This window comes from Leuresthes tenuis, unplaced genomic scaffold (assembly GCF_036924035.1).
Source record: "Leuresthes tenuis unplaced genomic scaffold, fLeuTen1.0.hap1 SCAF_16, whole genome shotgun sequence".
Lineage (NCBI taxonomy): Eukaryota > Metazoa > Chordata > Actinopteri > Atheriniformes > Atherinopsidae > Leuresthes > Leuresthes tenuis.
Genome location: NW_027325370.1, coordinates 2,035,025 through 2,057,252, shown reverse-complemented (window position 1 = coordinate 2,057,252; position 22,228 = coordinate 2,035,025). Strand labels below are relative to the sequence as shown.

The window sequence follows — 22,228 nt, the reverse complement described above, 5'->3', positions numbered from 1 at the left end:
CATTCAACATGCAAAATATTCATGCAAACCATTTGCATTTTACACTGAACAGGCTCCACATTATGTCACGGCCAGTCAAAACAATTCAAAACAGTTTAATTTACATGTCGAGGTCACAAATCACATGGGCCTGGTTATGTTTAACACGACAAAGCAAACTTGGCAATATGTTGAGGTTTTTCCCGTAGCAGGACCCAGACAAGCTGAAAGTGATCTAAAACACCTCAGAACCAGGGCAGGAAGGGTTCTCCCTGGGAGGCACTTCGGGTCTCTGACAGAACAGATAACAGTCGGGCTGTAATCAAACAAAGAATTTCTTGGTCGACTGAAACCCAAATTTTGCATTGGACTTTTATCCCGCCATCTGTCTTAGTCAAATCCTGCCACACCACCGCTCTCTTGGACATGGATGGTGGAGTGCTTCTCTCATTGAGTAGAATCTGCCGGTTCTTGCATGTTCCCATCACCATGCACAAAGTCTCAAAAGACTCCCCCACACAGCTGCTAGTTATCAGGCTTCTTATCGCTTCCCAGAACAACTTTGCACAGGTCAGTACAACATTATAATAACAGTGAGGAAGCAGGGAGTGGCGGCGAAACAGAGGAGAGAAAAGTGAACGAAATGGATCAGATCTCCCTGACCGACCTTTCACCAAAGCTTTCATTCATTCAACACATTGTCGAGTGCCAAATGGACAGAAAAAGGTCAAAACCATCAGGTTCCCGGGGAGCAATTCAATGTAGAACCGCCACTGAATGTTTCCAACACCTTGTTGAAAGTGTGCCACGAAGAATTAAGGCAGTTTCCAACCTTTGACTTGCAAGCTGTACCTGATAAAGTGTCAGTGAGTGTATGTGGTCCATAAAAAGCTGTTTAGTTTAACTCTGAGGACAGAAAGCAGAGCTGTTCCTGAGGACCTCAGAGGTCCTGATGGCAGATGCAGCTCTCCGACGCCCTCTGCTGGACAAAAAACAACTAAACAGGTTCAGCTGTGACAGGAGGGGTTTGTGTATACTTTCTGAAGTGAGTTGAACAGCTTGGATTACAGCATGCTTTCACTTTTAGAATGAACCTGAACCCTGAACCAGCACTGGAACCAGTTTGGTGGAAAACTGGGCAGCAGGCAAAGAATGACCAGAACTGTGAATCGCATTAATGTTGGCAGTGAAGAGCAGCAGCCTACAGGAAAGACTGAAAGACCTGCACTGTGTCCAGTAGACTGAACACAGTAAAAATTAAATTAAACACTCCAAACAGTCAAATTTAACACAATTTAATCAATGAAGTAAAGCAATCCCTGAACCGAAAGCAGCTGCCCTCAACCTCACCGACGTGCTCACAGCTGCTCTGTCAGGACACCGTGACCTCATCAAATTTGATTAAGAGCCTCTAAAACATGTATAAATATGAGTTAAAGACAAGGAAGTGCAGGATTAAATAAATGAGTGAATTAAAAACCGTGGTTAATAGAAATTAATGAAACAGAAACAGCAAAATACAAGTTTCACAGCAGGTCAGCATCATCACACATAATAAGAAGATGTGTTCTTCTGGAATAAAGAAGATGCACGTATCTAATTTAAAATCAGAATTTAAAGCTCATCTGGTTTCTTCTTCTCCTCCTCTTGGAAGACCTTTCCATCGGCTTGTTTCCTCCAGCTCAGTTTAATGTTTTTACTCTCTCCGTCCTTCCCCAGCTTCTGTTTGAGCTGAAACACAAGAAGATCAGGGTCCTTAACATCACTGTGGTTAGCAAATTACATGAAGGCAGCAGGAATATCGGACAGAGACCTGGCTGCAGGAACAACTCTAACAGCTCGCTGCTCAGCTTTAGGACTATCTGGGCAGACAGAGACTGCAGACAGGGCGCTAACAGTAAAGGAGGAGGATCACAGAGCTGGTTAACAACAAATGGTGGAATCCTGGACCTGGCTGCAGGAACAACTCTAACAGCTCTCTGCTCAGCTTTAAGACTATCCGGGCAGACAGAGACTGCAGACAGAGCGCTAACAGTAAAGGAGGAGGATCACAGAGCTGGTTAACAACAGATGGTGGAATCCTGGACCTGGCTGCAGGAACAGCTCTAACAGCTCTCTGCTCAGCTTTAAGACTATCCGGGCAGACAGAGACTGCAGACAGAGCGCTAACAGTAAAGGAGGAGGATCACAGAGCTGGTTGACAACAGATGGTGGAATCCTGGACCTGGCTGCAGGAACAACTCTAACAGCTCTCTGCTCAGCTTTAAGACTATCCGGGCAGACAGAGACTGCAGACAGAGCGCTAACCAGTAAAGGAGGAGGATCACAGAGCTGGTTAACAACAGATGGTGGAATCCTGGACCTGGCTGCAGGAACAACTCTAACAGCTCTCTGCTCAGCTTTAAGACTATCCGGGCAGACAGAGACTGCAGACAGAGCGCTAACCAGTAATTCTGGACATGTCTCTGCAGCCCAGATGTTGAACTGCTGGCTGTGAGTTTCTGTCTCAGTTCACCTGAGTTACCTGCTGACGCTGTGTGTAACATCATCAGCTGAGTTGTTGCTAAGCTACGAAAGCAACAACCCGATGCTTTAATAGCGATACATTTATGTGTAAAGATAGAATATTTCAAAAGATATTTTATACTTAATAATAAAGTACAATCAAATTAACCAAAACTAACCAATGTAATTGATAATTAGATAAGATTACATTTAAATTAACCCCAACAACAGATATAATCTGAGATATAATCTCATTTTAATCCCTTTTTCCTGTACAACACATTCACATTTACCTCATTTTATAGACACGTATACCAGTTAATCATTGTTTTTAAAGTCTGGAGCCCATGTTCCACATAATAAGATATGTAGGGTCATAGAAGTGTTGCTTTAGAGTTACGAGATTCTCTGTTTTCCCGTGTTTTGCTCTCTCAGTATCAATAACACACACTTTTATTCTAATATCCTCATTAATCTCCTAATGACTTCAAAGGGAGAACTTATTCACAAGAAACCCAGTTAAATCGGGACATAAAAGATGATTTTTGATGTTTTTCACCTGCTTCAGGAGGTCTTCCAGCACAGCAGGGTCGTTCAGATCCACAGAGGAGCTTGTCGCCACCTTCAGTCTCACCACGTGGTTTGAGGTCACCAGCTCTTTGAAGTTTAAACATAAAAGAAGTTTTGTGGGTTACCCCAGGGAAACTCGTCACCACAGGTTAGTTAGGTTGGTAAATGTGTCTCCTTACCAGAACAGACAACCCCAGCGTCCTCACCATGTCCACAGTTATGTTCCCCAAACCCACGGTGACTACACTCAGGCAGGCTGCTTTCACTTCCTGAACAAGCCACGTCATCCAGCCAGATGGGTCCAGTTCCCTGACCAAAGTGTGCCCCTCTAGGGGCGTCCTCCGGCCGCTCACAGCCCAGCTGCCTGCAGACCACCGCAGCGTCCTGCATGTCCCAGCCGTCATCACAGACTGTTCCCCAGGAGCTGTTGTAGAAGACTTCGACTCTTCCAGAGCACCGATTTGGGCCGGATACTCTGATCAAAGCATCTGTTGTATGAAGCAAGAGATCATTTCTTTGTTAGCATTGATGTTAGCTTTTTCATTTTCTCTGTTCACAGCATAAATGAACCATTTGGTGTCATGATTATATTCATCTTTAACTTTTCCATGTATTTATCTTACTTTTAGCACAATTCTGTGTTTTAGGGGCTCAAAGTTGCTGGAGCTCCGTTGCTTTTGTTCTGATTACTCTTTTTATTCTTAACTCCACTGTTTACGGTGGTCGTGCCTTTTTAATATTCACCTGAGAGGAAACCAATGAAGTCCAGTCAGTGGATTTGGATAAGAAGAAGCAATAGCAGCTGGAGCCCAGCAGGGGGAGCACTGAGGGGAAACAGACTCTTGGGAGAAGCAAGGAAGAAATCCAGGATGTATTTAAGCGGAGGGTGTGGCCCAGGTGAGCTTTTTGAAACCAGGCAGCCATTTTAGGTGAGTTGGCCTGACTGGCCTTGTTTTTGCTGGTGTTTTTAGTGACTGTAGGTCTGTTTCGGTGAGTTTTTCTGCTGAATCTGCTGGTGTGTCTTGTCCTGCCTCCACCCCGGGCACCCTCTATGTTTTTATTACCCCCCCCCCCTCTATGCTTTCATTACCCCCTCTATTCTTTTATTACCCCCCTTTATACTTTCATTACCCCCCTCTGCTTTAATTACCCCCTCTATGCTTTCATTACACCCCCTATGCTTTCGTTACCCCCTCTATGCTTTCATTACCCCCTCTATGCTTTCATTACCCCTCTATGCTTTCATTACCCCTCTATGCTTTCATTACCCCCTCTATGCTTTCATTACCCCCTCATTGCTTTCATTAACCCCTCTATGCTTTCATTACCCTCCTCTATGCTTTCATTGCCCCCTCTATGCTTTCATTACCCCCTCATTGCTTTCATTAACCCCTCTATGCTTTCATTACCCTCCTCTATGCTTTCATTACCCCCTCTATGCTTTCATTACCCCCCTCTATGCTTTCATTACCCCTCTATGCTTTCATTAACCCCTCTATGCTTTCATTACCCTCCTCTATGCTTTCATTGCCCCCTCTATGCTTTCATTACCCCCTCATTGCTTTCATTAACCCCTCTATGCTTTCATTACCCTCCTCTATGCTTTCATTACCCCCTCTATGCTTTCATTACCCCCCTCTATGCTTTCATTACCCCTCTATGCTTTCATTAACCCCTCTATGCTTTCATTACCCTCCTCTATGCTTTCATTACCCCCTCTATGCTTTCATTACCCCCTCTATGCTTTCATTACCCCCCTATGCTTTCGTTACCCCCTCTATGCTTTCATTACCCCCTCTATGCTTTCATTGCCCCCCTCTATGCTTTCATTACCTCCTCTATGCTTTCATTAACCCCTCTATGCTTTCATTACCCCCTCTATGCTTTCATTACCCCCTCTATGCTTTCGTTACCCCCTCTATGCTTTCATTACCCCCTCTATGCTTTCATTAACCCCTCTATGCTTTCATTACCTCCTCTATGCTTTCATTAACCCCTCTATGCTTTTATTACCCTCCTCTATGCTTTCATTACCCTCCTCTATGCTTTCATTACCCCCTCTATGCTTTCATTACCCCCCTCTATGCTTTCATTAACCCCTCTATGCTTTCATTACCCTCCCCTATGCTTTCATTACCCCCTCTATGCTTTCATTACCCCCCTATGCTTTCGTTACCCCCTCTATGCTTTCGTTACCCCCTCTATGCTTTCGTTACCCCCTCTATGCTTTCATTGCCCCCCTCTATGCTTTCATTACCTCCTCTATGCTTTCATTACCCCCTCTATGCTTTCATTACCCCCTCTATGCTTTCGTTACCCCCTCTATGCTTTCATTACCCCCTCTATACTTTCATTGCCCCCCTCTATGCTTTCATTACCTCCTCTATGCTTTCATTAACCCCTCTATGCTTTCATTACCCTCCTCTATGCTTTCATTACCCTCCTCTATGCTTTCATTACCCCCTCTATGCTTTCATTACCCCCCTCTATGCTTTCATTACCCCCCACAGGAACCAGGGCTTGAATCCCCACCCTGCTTTGACTGATGTGCAGTTGATGGATTTTAGGGATCAGGAGGTTCTTCATTAGGTACTGAAACAGTATAAGAACATTAATTGTGAATTTAGGGAATTATTCTCTGAGCCTGGTCCATTATTATTCATTTTCTTTTGAAGCACAAGTTTCTTGTGTTTACTTTGAACTGAACGTAGTATTTTTTACTAAATGATGAGCAGTAGACTCAATTCTCAACTCAAACTCCTGTGATCCAGCATGAGAAAAACCTCAAATCGTTAATGTTGTCATTGTGATCACACCTGGAGGTTATTTATTGGGTTTATTATGGAAACTGTGAAATTTGCCCTCAAGAACCTTCCAAAACTCTTAAAAAGTCCCATTCCTCCAATGGTGCTTAAAGACTTGTCAGACTTGGTTTGTGGAGGGTGTAGCACAAAAAATAAGGATGCAAATCTGTGTAAATGATTATATTTACAAATAAGTTTTATTCTTATTATTATTATTATTATTACCATTCAGGACATAGTATTCACTCCCCACTCTCTATAATCTACTTATCTGTAAAAGCAGGTCTGCAAAATCAAATTAAGCTAAAGTACCTGAAGCAGAATGATTTTAATGAATTAATTGATTTATTTCAGACAATTACCACAAAAAAAGTGACTGGTAAGTAAACCGTAGTTTAAAAAGAACATAAACACATTCACCAGTATTATGAACATATTGAACATGAATAGAAACTAATAATAAAAACACAATTCCCAACTGAATAAATTTGTAATTATTTACACCTTCAGATATTAATTAATGCAAATTAATTGAAGCAAAACTTATTTATTCATACTCTAATTACCCTTATAGTAACCTTCCTGCTTGATTTCTATGCTTTTATCCAAAATTCACACAAAATAATGATTAAATAAATACATTTACACACACGTACCAAACTTTATTCAAACCTTTATCACAACAACCCCACAGTCAGAGTACAGAGACCCTCCCCAAACCAATTTTGTTGCTTTTTTTCTTGCATTAATTTAATACAAAGGGGAAAGATCCTAAAGCTGCATTATTGTGTCTGTTTATTATTTCATTACATTAAAAAAAGTAATATTCCTGAGTTAACTGGTTAGTACTGTGCTTATTTACCAGTTATTATTTCTGGGAAAACTCTTATTACTAGACAAGAGTTATACTCAACCCTAGACAAAGAGTCTTATGCATTGGAGTGTCTCTTTTACCGTAGTTTTTAAGGAAAAAGGTCTATACTGAGCGATCGCTCCCTTACCACAACCAGCCGGGGGGGGGGTAAAAGGTTACATAAGCATGGAGGAAGCCCAATTAGTCATCTAACCGCATACTTCCAGGAGTTATTTCAACCCCAGCCACATTATCTGGGTGAGTTAATACCACTTTTGGAGCTTGTTGTTCAGTGTTTTCGTGTATTTTAGAAAACGTTTAAATCGATATTCTTTTCTTATCTGAGTCAGAGTCGATGATGCTGCCAAATCTGAGAAAAATTCCCTCAAAGCTCGTTAGAAATATATCATATTCAGGAAAAGAGGATTTTCTTTCCTCTTCACCCTCAAGTGGACAAACGGCTAAGAATCTAGTTTAGTTTAAACATAAAAGAAGTTTTGTGGGTTACCCCAGGGAAACTCGTCCCCACAGGTTAGTTAGGTTGGTAAATGTGTCTCCTTACCAGAACAGACAACCCCAGCGTCGTCACCATGTCCACAGTTATGTTTCCCAAACCCACCGTGACTACACTCAGGCAGGCTGCTTTCACTTCCTGAACAAGCCACGTCATCCAGCCAGATGGGTCCAGCTCCCTGACCAAAGTGTGCCCCTCTAGGGGCGTCCTCCGCCCGCCCACAGCCCAGCTGCCTGCAGACCACCGCAGCGTCCTGCATGTCCCAGCCGTCATCACAGACTGTTCCCCAGGAGCTGTTGTAGAAGACTTCGACTCTTCCAGAGCACCGATTTGGGCCGGATACTCTGATCAAAGCATCTGTTGTATGAAGCAAGAGATCATTTCTTTGTTAGCATTGATGTTAGCTTTTTAATTTTCTCTGTTTACAGCATAAATCAACCATTTGGTGTCATGATTATATTCATCTTTAACTTTTCCATGTATTTATCTTACTTTTAGCACAATTCTGTGTTTTAGGGCTCAAAGTTGCTGAAGCTCCGTTGCTTTTGTTCTGATTACTCTTTTTATTCTTAACTCCACTGTTTACGGTGGTCGTGCCTTTTTAATATTCACCTGAGAGGAAACCAATGAAGTCCAGTCAGTGGATTTGGATTAGAAGAAGCAATAGCAGCTGGAGCCCAGCAGGGGGAGCACTGAGGGGAAACAGACTCTTGGGAGAAGCAAGGAAGAAATCCAGGATGTATTTAAGCGGAGGGTGTGGCCCAGGTGGGCCTTTTGAAACCAGGCGGCCATTTTAGGTGAGTTGGCCTGTCTGGCCTTGTTTTTGCTGGTGTTTTTAGTGACTGTAGGTCTGTTTCGGTGAGTTTTTCTGGTGAATCTGCTTGTGTGTCTTGTCCTGCCTCCACCCCGGGGACCCTCTATTTTTTTATTACCCCCCCTCTATGCTTTTATTACCCACCTCTTTGCTTTCATTATACCCCCTATGTTTTCATTACCCCCTCTATGCTTTCATTACCCCCTCTATGCTTTCATTACCCCCCTCTATGCTTTCATTAACCCCTCTATGCTTTCATTACCCCCCTCTATGCTTTCATTACTCCCTCTATGCTTCCATTACCCCTCTCTATGCTTTCATTACCCCCTCTATGCTTTCATTAACCCCTCTATGCTTTCATTACCCCCCCTATGTTTTCATTACCCCCTCTATGCTTTCATTACCCCTCTCTATGCTTTCATTACCCCTCTCTATGCTTTCATTACCCCCTCTATGCTTTCATTAACCCCTCTATCCTTTCATTACCCCCTCTATGCTTTCATTACCCCCCTATGTTTTCATTACCCCCCCTATGTTTTCATTACCCCCTCTATGCTTTCATTACCCCCTCTATGCTTTCATTACCCCCCTCTATGCTTTCATTAACCCCTCTATGCTTTCATTACCCCTTCTATGCTTCCATTACCCCTCTCTATGCTTTCATTACCCCCTCTATGCTTTTATTAACCCCTCTATGCTTTAATTACCCCCCTATGTTTTCATTACCCCCTCTATGCTTTCAATACCCCTCTCTATGCTTTCATTACCCCCTCTATGCTTTCATTACCCCCTCTATGCTTTCATTACCCCTCTCTTTGCTGTCATTACCCCCTTATGCTTTCATTACCCCCTTATGCTTTCATTACCCCTCTATGCTTTCCTTACCCCCTCTATGCTTTCATTACCCCCCCCTATGCTTTCATTACCCCCTCTATGCTTTCATTACCCCCCTCTATGCTTTCATTACCCCCCTCTATGCTTTCATTACACCCCTCTATGCTTTCATTACCTCCTCAATGCTTTCATTACCCTTCTCTATGCTTTCATTACCCCCTATATGCTTTCATTACCCCCCCTGCTTTTATTACCCCTCTATGCTTTCATTACCCCTCTCTATGCTTTCATTACCCCCCCATGCTTTCGTTACCCCATCTCTGCTTTCATTACCCCCTCTATGCTTTCATTACCCCCTCTATGCTTTCATCACCCCTCTATGCTTTCCTTACCCCCCATGCTTTCATTACCCCCCTCTATGCTTTCATTACCCCCTCTATACTTTCATTACCCCCTCTATGCTTTCATTACCCCCCATGCTCTTATTACCCCCCTCTATGCTTTCATTACCCCCCTCTATGCTTTCATTATCCCCCATGCTTTCGTTACCCCATCTATGCTTTCATTACCCCCTCTATGCTTTCATTACCCCTCTATGCTTTAATTACCCCCTCTATGCTTTCCTTACCCCCCATGCTTTCATTACCCCTTCTATGCTTTCATTACCCCCTCTATGCTTTCATTACCCGCTCTATGCTTTCATTACCCCTCTCTATGCTTTCATTACCCCCCTCTATGCTTTCATTACCCCCCCTATGCTTTCATTACCCCCTCTATGCTTTTATTACCCCCTCTATGCTTTTATTACCCCCTCTATGCTTTCATTACCCCCTCTATGTTTTCATTACCCCCCCTATGCTTTAATTACCCCCTCTATGCTTTCATTACCCCCATGCTCTTATTACCCCCTCTATGCTTTCATTACCCTCTTCTACGATTTCATTACCCCCTCTATGCTTTCATTACCCCCCACAGGAACCAGGGCTTGAATCCCCACCCTGCTATGACTGGTGTGCAGTTGATGGATTTTAGGGATCAGGAGGTTCTTCATTAGGTATTGAAACAGTATAAGAACAATAATTGTGAATTTAAGGAATTATTATCTGAGCCTGGTGCATTATTATTCACTTTCTTTTGTAGCACAAGTTTCTTGTGTTTACTTTGAACTGAACGTAGTATTCTTTACTAAATGATGAGCAGTAGACTCAACTCTCAACTCAAGCTCCTGTGATCCAGCATGAGAAAAACCTCAAATCATTAATGTTGTCATTGTGATCACACCTGGAGGTTATTTATTGGGTTTATTATGGAAAACTGTGAAATTTGCCCTCAAGAACCTTCCAAAACTCTTAAAAAGTCAAATTCCTCCAATGGTGCTTAAAGACTTGTCAGACTTGGTTTGTGGAGGGTGTAGCACAAAAAATAAGGATGCAAATCTGTGTAAATGATTATATTTACAAATAAGTTTTATTCTTATTCTTCTTATTCTTATTATCATTCAGGACATAGTATTCACTCCCCACTCTCTCTATAATCTACTTATCTGTAAAAGCAGGTCTGGAAAATCAAATTAAGCTAAAGTACCTGAAGCAGAATGATTTTAATGAATTAATTGATTTATTTCAGACAATTACCACAAAAAAAGTGACTGGTAAGTAAACCGTAGTTTAAAAAGAACATAAACACATTCACCAGTATTATCTCAACATCACATTTTATATTCATATATAAATTTGAACATGAATAGAAACTAATGATAAAAACAAAATTTCCAACTGAATAAATTTGTAATTATTTACACCTTCAGATATTAATTAATGCAAATTAATTGAAGCAAAACTTATTTATTCATACTCTTAATTGCCCTTATAGTAACCTTCCTGCTTGGTTTCTATGCTTTTATCCAAAATTCACACAAAATAATAATTAAATAAATACATTTACACACACGTACCAAACTGTATGCAAACCTTTATCACAACAACCCCACAGTCAGAGTACAGAGACCCTCCCCAAACCAATTTTGTTGCTTTTTTTCTTGCATTAATTTAATACAAAGGGGAAAGATCCTAAAGCTGCATTATTGTGTCTGTTTATTATTTCATTACATTAAAAAAAGTAATATTCCTGAGTTAACTGGTTAGTACTGTGCTTATTTACCAGTTATTATTTCTGGGAAAACTCTTATTACTAGACAAGAGTTATACTCAACCCTAGACAAAGAGTCTTATGCATTGGAGTGTCTCTTTTACCGTAGTTTGTAAGGAAAAAGGTCTATACTGAGCGATCGCTCCCTTACCACAACCAGCCGGGGGGGGGTAAAAGGTTACATAAGCATGGAGGAAGCCCAATTAGTCATCTGACCGCATACTTCCAGGAGTTATTTCAACCCCAGCCACATTATCTGGGTGAGTTAATTCCACTTTTAGAGCTTTTTGTTCAGTGTTTTCGTGTATTTTAGAAGACGTTTAAATCGATATTCTTTTCTTATCTGAGTCAGAGTCGATGATGCTGCCAAATCTGAGAAAAATTCCCTCAAAGCTCGTTAGAAATATATCATATTCAGGAAAAGAGGATTTTCTTTCCTCTTCACCCCCAAGTGGACAAACGGCTAAGAATCTAGTTTAGTTTAAACATAAAAGAAGTTTTGTGGGTTATCCCAGGGAAACTCGTCCCCACAGGTTAGTTAGGTTGGTAAATGTGTCTCCTTACCAGAACAGACAACCCCAGCGTCGTCACCATGTCCACAGTTATGATTCCCAAACCCACGGTGACTACACTCAGGCAGGCTGCTTTCATTTCCTGAACAAGCCACGTCATCCAGCCAGATGGGTCCAGCTCCCTGACCAAAGTGTGCCTTTCTGGGGGCGTCCTCCGCCCGCCCACAGCCCAGCTGCCTGCAGACCACCGCAGCGTCCTGCATGTCCCAGCCGTCATCACAGACTGTTCCCCAGGCCCTGCTGTAGAAGACTTCGACTCTTCCAGAGCACCGATTTGGGCCGGATACTCTGATGAAAACATCTGTTGTATGAAGCAAGAGATCATTTCTTTGTTAGCATTGATGTTAGCTTTTTAATTTTCTCTGTTCACAGCATAAATGAACCATTTGGTGTCATGATTATATTCATCTTTAACTTTTCCATGTATTTATCTTACTTTTAGCACAATTCTGTGTTTTAGGGCTCAAAGTTGCTGGAGCTCCGTTGCTTTTGTTCTGATTACTCTTTTTATTCTTAACTCCACTGTTTACGGTGGTCGTGCCTTTTTAATATTCACCTGAGAGGAAACCAATGAAGTCCAGTCAGTGGATTTGGATTAGAAGAAGCAATAGCAACTGGAGCCCAGCAGGGGGAGCACTGAGGGTAAACAGACTCTTGGGAGAAATAAGGAAGAAATCCAGGATGTATTTAAGCTGAGGGTGTGGCCCAGGCGAGCTTTTTGAAACCAGGCGGCCATTTTAGGTGAGTTGACCTGTCTGGCCTTATTTTTGCTGGTGTTTTTAGTGACTGTAGGAGTGTTTCGGTGAGTTTTTCTGCTGAATATGCTGGTGTGTCTTGTCCTGCCTCCACCCCGGGGACCCTCTATGTTTTTATTACCCCCCCCCCTCTATGCTTCCATTACCCCGTCTATGCTTTCATTACCCCCTCTATACTTTCATTACCCCCCCTATGTTTTCATTACCCCCTCTATGCTTTCATTACCCCTCTCTATCCTTTCATTACCCCCTCTATGCTTTCATTACCCCCCTCTATGCTTTCATAACCCCCCTCTATGCTTTCATTACCCCCCTCTATGCTTTCATTACCCCCCACAGGAACCAGGGCTTGAATCCCCACCCTGCTTTGACTGATGTGCAGTTGATGGATTTTAGGGATCAGGAGGTTCTTCATTAGGTACTGAAACAGTATAAGAACAATAATTGTGAATTTAGGGAATTATTCTCTGAGCCTGGTCCATTATTATTCACTTTCTTTTGTAGCACTAGTTTCTTGTGTTTACTTTGAACTGAACGTAGTATTTTTTACTAGATGATGAGCTGTAGACTCAACTCTCAACTCAAATTCCTGTGATCCAGCATGAGAAAAACCTCAAATCATTAATGTTGTCATTGTGATCACACCTGGAGGTTATTTATTGGGTTTATTATGGAAAACTGTTAAATTTGCCCTCAAGAACCTTCCAAAACTCTTAAAAAGTCACATTCCTCCAATGGTGCTTAAAGACTTGTCAGACTTGGTTTGTGGAGGGTGTAGCACAAAAAATAAGTAAAGTATTACAAATAAGTATTTGTAAATGATTATATTTACAAATAAGTTTTATTCTTATTCTTATTATTATTGTAATTATCATTCAGAACATTGTATTCACTCCCCACTCTCTCTATAATCTACTTATCTGTAAAAGCAGATCTGCAAAATCAAATTAAGCTAAAGTACCTGAAGCAGAATGATTTTAATGAATTAATTGATTTATTTCAGACAATTACCACAAAAAAGTGACTGGTAAGTAAACCGTAGTTTAAAAAGAACATAAACACATTCACCAGTATTATCTCAACATCACATTTTATATTCATGTATAAATTTGAACATGAATAGAAACTAATGATAAAAACAAAATTTCCAACTGAATAAATTTAAGTATTTACACCTTCAGATATTAATTAATGCAAATTAATTGAAGCAAAACTTATTTATTCATACTCCCTCTAATTGCCCTTATAGCAACCTTCCTGCTTGGTTTCTATGCTTTTATCCAAAATTCACACAAAATAATAATTAAATAAATACATTTACACACACGTACCAAACTGTATGCAAACCTATATCACAACAACCCCACAGTCAGAGTACAGAGACCCTCCCCAAACCAATTTTGTTGCTTTTTTTCTTGCATTAATTTAATACAAAGGGGAAAGATCCTAAAGCTGCATTATTGTGTCTGTTTATTATTTCATTACATTAAAAAAAGTAATATTCCTGAGTTAACTGGTTAGTACTGTGCTTATTTACCAGTTATTATTTCTGGGAAAACTCTTATTACTAGACAAGAGTTATACTCAACCCTAGACAAAGAGTCTTATGCATTGGAGTGTCTCTTTTACCGTAGTTTTTAAGGAAAAAGGTCTATACTGAGCGATCGCTCCCTTACCACAACCAGCCGGGGGGGGGTAAAAGGTTACATAAGCATGGAGGAAGCCCAATTAGTCATCTGACCGCATACTTCCAGGAGTTATTTCAACCCCAGCCACATTATCTGGGTGAGTTAATTCCACTTTTGGAGCTTGTTGTTCAGTGTTTTCGTGTATTTTAGAAGACGTTTAAATCGATATTCTTTTCTTATCTGAGTCAGAGTCGATGATGCTGCCAAATCTGAGAAAAATTCCCTCAAAGCTCGTTAGAAATATATCATATTCAGGAAAAGAGGATTTTCTTTCGTCTTCACCCCTAAGTGGACAAACGGCTAAGAATCTAGTTTAGTTTAAACATAAAAGAAGTTTTGTGGGTTACCCCAGGGAAACTCGTCCCCACAGGTTAGTTAGGTTGGTAAATGTGTCTCCTTACCAGAACAGACAACCCCAGCGTCGTCACCATGTCCACAGTTATGATTCCCAAACCCACGGTGACTACACTCAGGCAGGCTGCTTTCACTTCCTGAACAAGCCACGTCATCCAGCCAGATGGGTCCAGCTCCCTGACCAAAGTGTGCCCCTCTAGGGGCGTACTCCGGCCGCCCACAGCCCACCTGCCTGCAGACCACCGCAGCGTCCTGCATGTCCCAGCCGTCATCACAGACTGTTCCCCAGGAGCTGTTGTAGAAGACTTCTACTCTTCCAGAGCACCGTTTTGGGCCGGATACTCTGATCAAAGCATCTGTTGTATGAAGCAAGAGATCATTTCTTTGTTAGCATTGATGTTAGCTTTTTAATTTTCTCTGTTCACAACATAAACGAACCATTTGGTGACATGATTATATTCATCTTTAACTTTTCCATATATTTATCTTACTTTTAGCACAATTCTGTTTTTTAGGGCTCAAAGTTGCTGGAGCTCCGTTGCTTTTGTTCTGATTACTCTTTTTATTCTTAACTCCACTGTTTACGGTGGTCGTGCCTTTTTAATATTCACCTGAGAGGAAACCAATGAAGTCCAGACAGTGGATTTGGATTAGAAGAAGCAATAGCAGCTGGAGCCCAGCAGGGGGAGCACTGAGGGTAAACAGACTCTTGGGAGAAGAAAGGAAGAAATCCAGGATGTATTTAAGTTGAGGGTGTGGCCCAGGCGAGCTTTTTTATGCTTTTATTACCCCCTCTATGCTTTCATTACCACCCTCTATAATTTCATTACCCCCCTCTATGCTTTCATTACCCCTTCTATACTTTCATTACCACCTTCTATGCTTTCATTACCCCCTCTATGCTTTCATTACCCCCGCTATACTTTCATTACCCCCTCTATGCTTTTATTACCCCCCTATGCTTTTATAACCCCCTCTATGCTTTCATTACCCCCCTCTATACTTTCATTACCCCCTCTATGCTTTCATTACCCCCTCCATGCTTTCATTACCCCTCTATGCTTTCATTACCCCCCTCTATAATTTCATTAACCCCTCTATGCTTTCATTACCCCCTCTATGCTTTCATTACCCCTCTATACTTTCACTACCCCCTCTATAATTTCATTACCCCCCTCTCTGCTTTCATTACCCCCTCTATACTTTCATTACCACCCCCTATGCTTTCATTACCGCCCTCTATGCTTTCATTACCCCCTCTTTGCTTTCATTACCCCCTCTATGCTTTCATTACCCCCCTCTATGCTTTCATTACCCCCTCTGTGCTTTCATTACCCCCTCTATGCTTTTATTACCCCCTCTATGCTTTCATTACCCCCCTCTATGCTTTCATTAACCCCCTCTATGCTTTCATTACCCCCTCTGTGCTTTCATTACCCCTTCTATACTTTCATTACCACCTTCTATGCTTTCATTACCCCCTCTATGCTTTCATTCCCCCCCTCTATGCTTTCATTACCCCTCTATACTTTCATTACCCCCTCTATGCTTTCATTACTCCCCTCTATGCTTTGATTACCCCCTCTATGCTTTGATTACCCCCCTCTATGCTTCCATTACCCCCTCTATGCTTTCATTACCACCCTCTATACTTTTATAACCCCTCTCTTTTCTTTGATTACCCCCTATGCTTTTATTACCCCCTCTATGCTTTCATTACCCCCCTCTATGCTTTCATTAACCCCCTCTATGCTTTCATTACCCCCTCTATGCTTTCATTACCCCTTCTATACTTTCATTACCCCCCTATACTTTCATTGCCCCTCTATACTTTCATTACTCCCGTCTATGCTTTCATTACCCCTCTATACTTTCATTACCCCCTCTATGCTTTCATTTCCCTCCCTCTATACTTTCATTACCCCCTCTATACTTTCATTACCCCCTCTATGCTTTTATTACCCCCTCTATGCTTTCATTACCCCCCTCTATGCTTTCATTAACCCCCTCTATGCTTTCATTACCCCCTCTGTGCTTTCATTACCCCTTCTATACTTTCATTACCACCTTCTATGCTTTCATTACCCCCTCTATGCTTTCATTCCCCCCCTCTATGCTTTCATTACCCCTCTATACTTTCATTACCCCCTCTATGCTTTCATTACTCCCCTCTATGCTTTGATTACCCCCTCTATGCTTTGATTACCCCCCTCTATGCTTCCATTACCCCCTCTATGCTTTCATTACCACCCTCTATACTTTTATAACCCCTCTCTTTTCTTTGATTACCCCCTATGCTTTTATTACCCCCTCTATGCTTTTATTAACGCCCTCTATATTTTTATTACCCCCCTCTATGCGTTTATAACCCCCTCTATGATTTTATAACCCCCTCTATGCTTTAATTACCCCCTCTATGCTTTCATTACCACCCTCTATCCTTTCATTACCTCCCTCTATGCTTTTGTTACCCCTTTTATGCTTTCATTACCCCCCTATGCTTTCATTACCCCTCTATGTTTTCATTACCCCCTCTATGCTTTCATTACCCCCCTCTATGCTTTCATTACCCCCTACAGGAACCAGGGCTTGAATCCCCACCCTGCTATGACTGATGTGCAGTTGATGGATTTTAGGGATCTGGATGTTCTTCATTAGGTACTGAAACAGTATAAGAACATTAATTGTGAATTTAGGGAATTATTCTCTGAGCCTGGTCCATTATTATTCATTTTCTTTTGTAGCACAAGTTTCTTGTGTTTACTTTGAACTGAACGTAGTATTTTTTACTAAATGATGAGCAGTAGACTCAACTCTCAACTCAAACTCCTGTGATCCAGCATGAGAAAAACCTCAAATCGTGAATGTTGTCATTGTGATCACACCTGGAGGTTATTTATTGGGTTTATTATGGAAAACTTTGAAATTTGCCCTCAAGAACCTTCCAAAACTCTTAAAAAGTCACATTCCTCCAATGGTGCTTAAAGACTTGTCAGACTTGGTTTGTGGAGGGTGTAGCACAAAAAATAAGGATGCAAATCTGTGTAAATGATTATATTTACAAATAAGTTTTATTCTTATTCTTATTATTATTGTAATTATCATTCAGAACATAGTATTCACTCCCCACTCTCTCTATAATCTACTTATCTGTAAAAGCAGGTCTGGAAAATCAAATTAAGCTAAAGTACCTGAAGCATAATGATTTTAATGAATTAATTGATTTATTTCAGACAATTACCACAAAAAAAGTGACTGGTAAGTAAACCGTAGTTTAAAAAGAACATAAACACATTCACCAGTATTATCTCAACATCACATTTTATATTCATATATAAATTTGAACATGAATAGAAACTAATGATAAAAACAAAATTTGTAACTGAATAAATTTGTAATTATTTACACCTTCAGATATTAATTAATGCAAATTAATTGAAGCAAAACTTATTTATTCATACTCTAATTGCCCTTATAGTAACCTTCCTGCTTGGTTTCTATGCTTTTATCCAAAATTCACACAAAATAATAATTAAATAAATACATTTACACACACGTACCAAACTGTATGCAAACCTATATCACAACAACCCCACAGTCAGAGTACAGAGACCCTCCCCAAACCAATTTTGTTGCTTTTTTTCTTGCATTAATTTAATACAAAGGGGAAAGATCCTAAAGCTGTATTATTGTGTCTGTTTATTATTTCTTTACATTCAAAAAAGTAATATTCCTGAGTTAACTGGTTAGTGCTGTGCTTATTTACCAGTTATTATTTCTGGGAAAACTCTTATTACTAGACAAGAGTTATACTCAACCCTAGACAAAGAGTCTTATGCATTGGAGTGTCTCTTTTACCGTAGTTTGTAAGGAAAAAGGTCTATACTGAGCGATCGCTCCCTTACCACAACCAGCCGGGGGGGGGGGGGTAAAAGGTTACATAAGCATGGAGGAAGCCCAATTAGTCATCTGACCGCATACTTCCAGGAGTTATTTCAACCCCAGCCACATTATCTGGGTGAGTTAATTCCACTTTTAGAGCTTTTTGTTCAGTCTTTTCGTGTATTTTAGAAAACGTTTAAATCGATATTCTTTTCTTATCTGAGTCAGAGTCGATGATGCTGCCAAATCTGAGAAAAATTCCCTCAAAGCTCGTTAGAAATATATCATATTCAGGAAAAGAGGATTTTCTTTCCTCTTCACCCCTAAGTGGACAAACGGCTAAGAATCTAGTTTAGTTTAAACATAAAAGAAGTTTTGTGGGTTACCCCAGGGAAACTCGTCCCCACAGGTTAGTTAGGTTGGTAAATGTGTCTCCTTACCAGAACAGACAACCCCAGCGTCGTCACCATGTCCACAGTTATGATTCCCAAACCCACGGTGACTACACTCAGGCAGGCTGCTTTCATTTCCTGAACAAGCCACGTCATCCAGCCAGATGGGTCCAGCTCCCTGACCAAAGTGTGCCCCTCTAGGGGCGTCCTCCGCCCGCCCACAGCCCAGCTGCCTGCAGACCACCGCAGCGTCCTGCATGTCCCAGCTGTCATCACAGACTGTTCCCCAGGAGCTGTTGTAGAAGACTTCGACTCTTCCAGAGCACCGATTTGGGCCGGATACTCTGATCAAAGCATCTGTTGTATGAAGCAAGAGATCATTTCTTTGTTAGCATTGATGTTAGCTTTTTAATTTTCTCTGTTCACAGCATAAATGAACCATTTGGTGTCATGATTATATTCATCTTTAACTTTTCCATGTATTTATCTTACTTTTAGCACAATTCTGTGTTTTAGGGCTCAAAGTTGCTGGAGCTCCGTTGCTTTTGTTCTGATTACTCTTTTTATTCTTAACTCCACTGTTTACGGTGGTCGTGCCTTTTTAATATTCACCTGAGAGGAAACCAATGAAGTCCAGTCAGTGAATTTGGATTAGAAGAAGCAATAGCAGCTGGAGCCCAGCAGGGGGAGCACTGAGGGTAAACAGACTCTTGGGAGAAGCAAGGAAGAAATCCAGGATGTATTTAAGCTGAGGGTGTGGCCCAGGCGAGCTTTTTTATGCTTTTATTACCCCCTCTATGCTTTCATTACCGCCCTCTATAATTTCATTACCCCCCTCTATGCTTTCATTACCCCTTCTATACTTTCATTACCGCCCTCTATACTTTCATTACCGCCCTCTATACTTTCATTACCACCTTCTATGCTTTCATTACCCCCCTCTATGCTTTCATTACCCCCTCTATGCTTTCATTACCCCCGCTATACTTTCATTACCCCCTCTATGCTTTTATTACCCCCCTATGCTTTTATAACCCCCCCTCCATGCTTTCATTACCCCCCTCTATACTTTCATTACCCCCTCTATGCTTTCATTACCCCCTCTATGCTTTCATTACCGCCGTCTATGCTTTCATTATCGCCCTCTATGCTTTCATTACCCCCTCTATGCTTTCATTACCGCCCTCTATAATTTCATTACCCCCTCTATGCTTTCATTACCCCTTCTATACTTTCATTACCACCTTCTATGCTTTCATTACCCCCCTCTATGCTTTCATTACCCCCTCTATGCTTTCATTACCCCCGCTATGCTTTCATTACCCCCTCTATGCTTTTATTACCCCCTTATGCTTTTATAACCCCCCTCTATGCTTTCATTACCCCCCTCTATACTTTCATTACCCCCTCTATGCTTTCATTACCCCCTCTATGGTTTCATTACCGCCCTCTATAATTTCATTACCCCCCTCTATGCTTTCATTACCCCTTCTATACTTTCATTACCACCTTCTATGCTTTCATTACCCCCCTCTATGCTTTCATTACCCCCGCTATACTTTCATTACCCCCTCTATGCTTTTATTACCCCCCTATGCTTTTATAACCCCCCTCTATGCTTTCATTACCCCCCTCTATACTTTCATTACCCCCTCTATGCTTTCATTACCCCCTCTATGCTTTCATTACCGCCGTCTATGCTTTCATTACCCCCTCTATGCTTTCATTACCCCCTCCATGCTTTCATTACCCCCCTCTATAATTTCATTAACCCCTCTATAATTTCATTAACCCCTCTATGCTTTCATTACCCCCTCTATGCTTTCATTACCCCTCTATACTTTCACTACCCCCTCTATAATTTCATTACCCCCCTCTCTGCTTTCTTTACCCCCTCTATGCTTTCATTACCCCCTCTATACTTTCATTACCCCCTCTTTGCTTTCATTACCCACTCTATGCTTTCATTACCCCCTCTATGCTTTCATTACCCCTCTATACTTTCATTACCCCCTCTATGCTTTCGTTACCCCTTCTATACTTTCATTACCCCCCTATACTTTCATTGCCCCTCTATACTTTCATTGCCCCTCTATACTTTCATTACCCCTCTATACTTTCATTACCCCCTCTATGCTTTCATTTCCCTCCCTCTATACTTTCATTACCCCCTCTATGCTTTCATTACCCCCCCTCTATGCTTTCATTACCCCCCTCTATGCTTTCATTACCCCCTCTATGCTTTCATTACCCCCTCTATGCTTTCATTACCCCTCTATGCTTTCATTACCCCCCTCTATGCTTTCATTACCCCCCTCTATGCTTTCATTACCACCTTCTATACTTTTATAACCCCTCTCTTTTCTTTCATTACCCCCTATGCTTTTATTACCCCCTCTATGCTTTTATTAACGCCCTCTATATTTTTATTACCCCCCTCTATAAGTTTATAACCCCCTCTATGATTTTATAACCCCCTCTATGCTTTAATTACCCCCTCTATGCTTTCATTACCACCCTCTATCCTTTCATTACCTCCCTCTATGCTTTTGTTACCCCATCTATGCTTTTGTTACCCCATCTATGCTTTTGTTACCCCATCTATGCTTTTATTACCCCTCTATGCTTTCATTACCCCCTCTATGCTTTCATTACCCCCCTCTATGCTTTCATTACCCCCTACAGGAACCAGGGCTTGAATCCCCACCCTGCTATGACTGATGTGCAGTTGATGGATTTTAGGGATCTGGATGTTCTTCATTAGGTACTGAAACAGTATAAGAACATTAATTGTGAATTTAGGGAATTATTCTCTGAGCCTGGTCCATTATTATTCATTTTCTTTTGTAGCACAAGTTTCTTGTTTTTACTTTGAACTGAACGTAGTATTTTTTACTAAATGATGAGCAGTAGACTCAACTCTCAACTCAAGCTCCTGTGATCCAGCATGAGAAAAACCTCAAATCGTTAATGTTGTCATTGTGATCACACCTGGAGGTTATTTATTGGGTTTATTATGGAAAACTTTGAAATTTGCCCTCAAGAACCTTCCAAAACTCTTAAAAAGTCACATTCCTCCAATGGTGCTTAAAGGCTTGTCAGACTTGGTTTGTGGAGGGTGTAGCACAAAAAATAAGGATGCAAATCTGTGTAAATGATTATATTTACAAATAAGTTTTATTCTTATGCTTATTATTATTGTAATTATCATTCAGAACATAGTATTCACTCCCCACTCTCTCTATAATCTACTTATCTGTAAAAGCAGGTCTGGAAAATCAAATTAAGCTAAAGTACCTGAAGCAGAATGATTTTAATGAATTAATTGATTTATTTCAGACAATTACCACAAAAAAAGTGACTGGTAAGTAAACCGTAGTTTAAAAAGAACATAAACACATTCACCAGTATTATCTCAACATCACATTTTATATTCATATATAAATTTGAACATGAATAGAAACTAGAAAGAGCTGTTCCTGCGAAACAGCAGTGAGAATGCTTATTTGCTGAATGGGTATAGCTGACCATGCTAAAAAAGCTGAAAATTTAGCACAAAGTTAT

At 41.0% G+C, this 22,228-nt stretch overlaps 1 protein-coding gene across 1 annotated transcript in view; it reads right to left on the bottom strand.

Moving 5' to 3' along the window:
* Positions 1-22,228, bottom strand: part of LOC140271243 (scavenger receptor cysteine-rich domain-containing protein DMBT1-like) — a 40,421-nt gene that overhangs the window by 6,036 nt on the left and 12,157 nt on the right. The window contains exons 2-9 of the mRNA XM_072366367.1: positions 18,713-19,021; positions 14,438-14,746; positions 11,586-11,894; positions 7,838-7,895; positions 7,274-7,608; positions 3,234-3,542; positions 1,074-1,220; positions 885-961 (exon numbers count right to left, since the gene is read on the bottom strand). Of these exons, the coding sequence (XP_072222468.1) occupies positions 885-961; positions 1,074-1,220; positions 3,234-3,542; positions 7,274-7,608; positions 7,838-7,895; positions 11,586-11,894; positions 14,438-14,746; positions 18,713-19,021 (1,853 nt within the window). The remainder of the gene's footprint in view (positions 1-884; positions 962-1,073; positions 1,221-3,233; positions 3,543-7,273; positions 7,609-7,837; positions 7,896-11,585; positions 11,895-14,437; positions 14,747-18,712; positions 19,022-22,228) is intronic.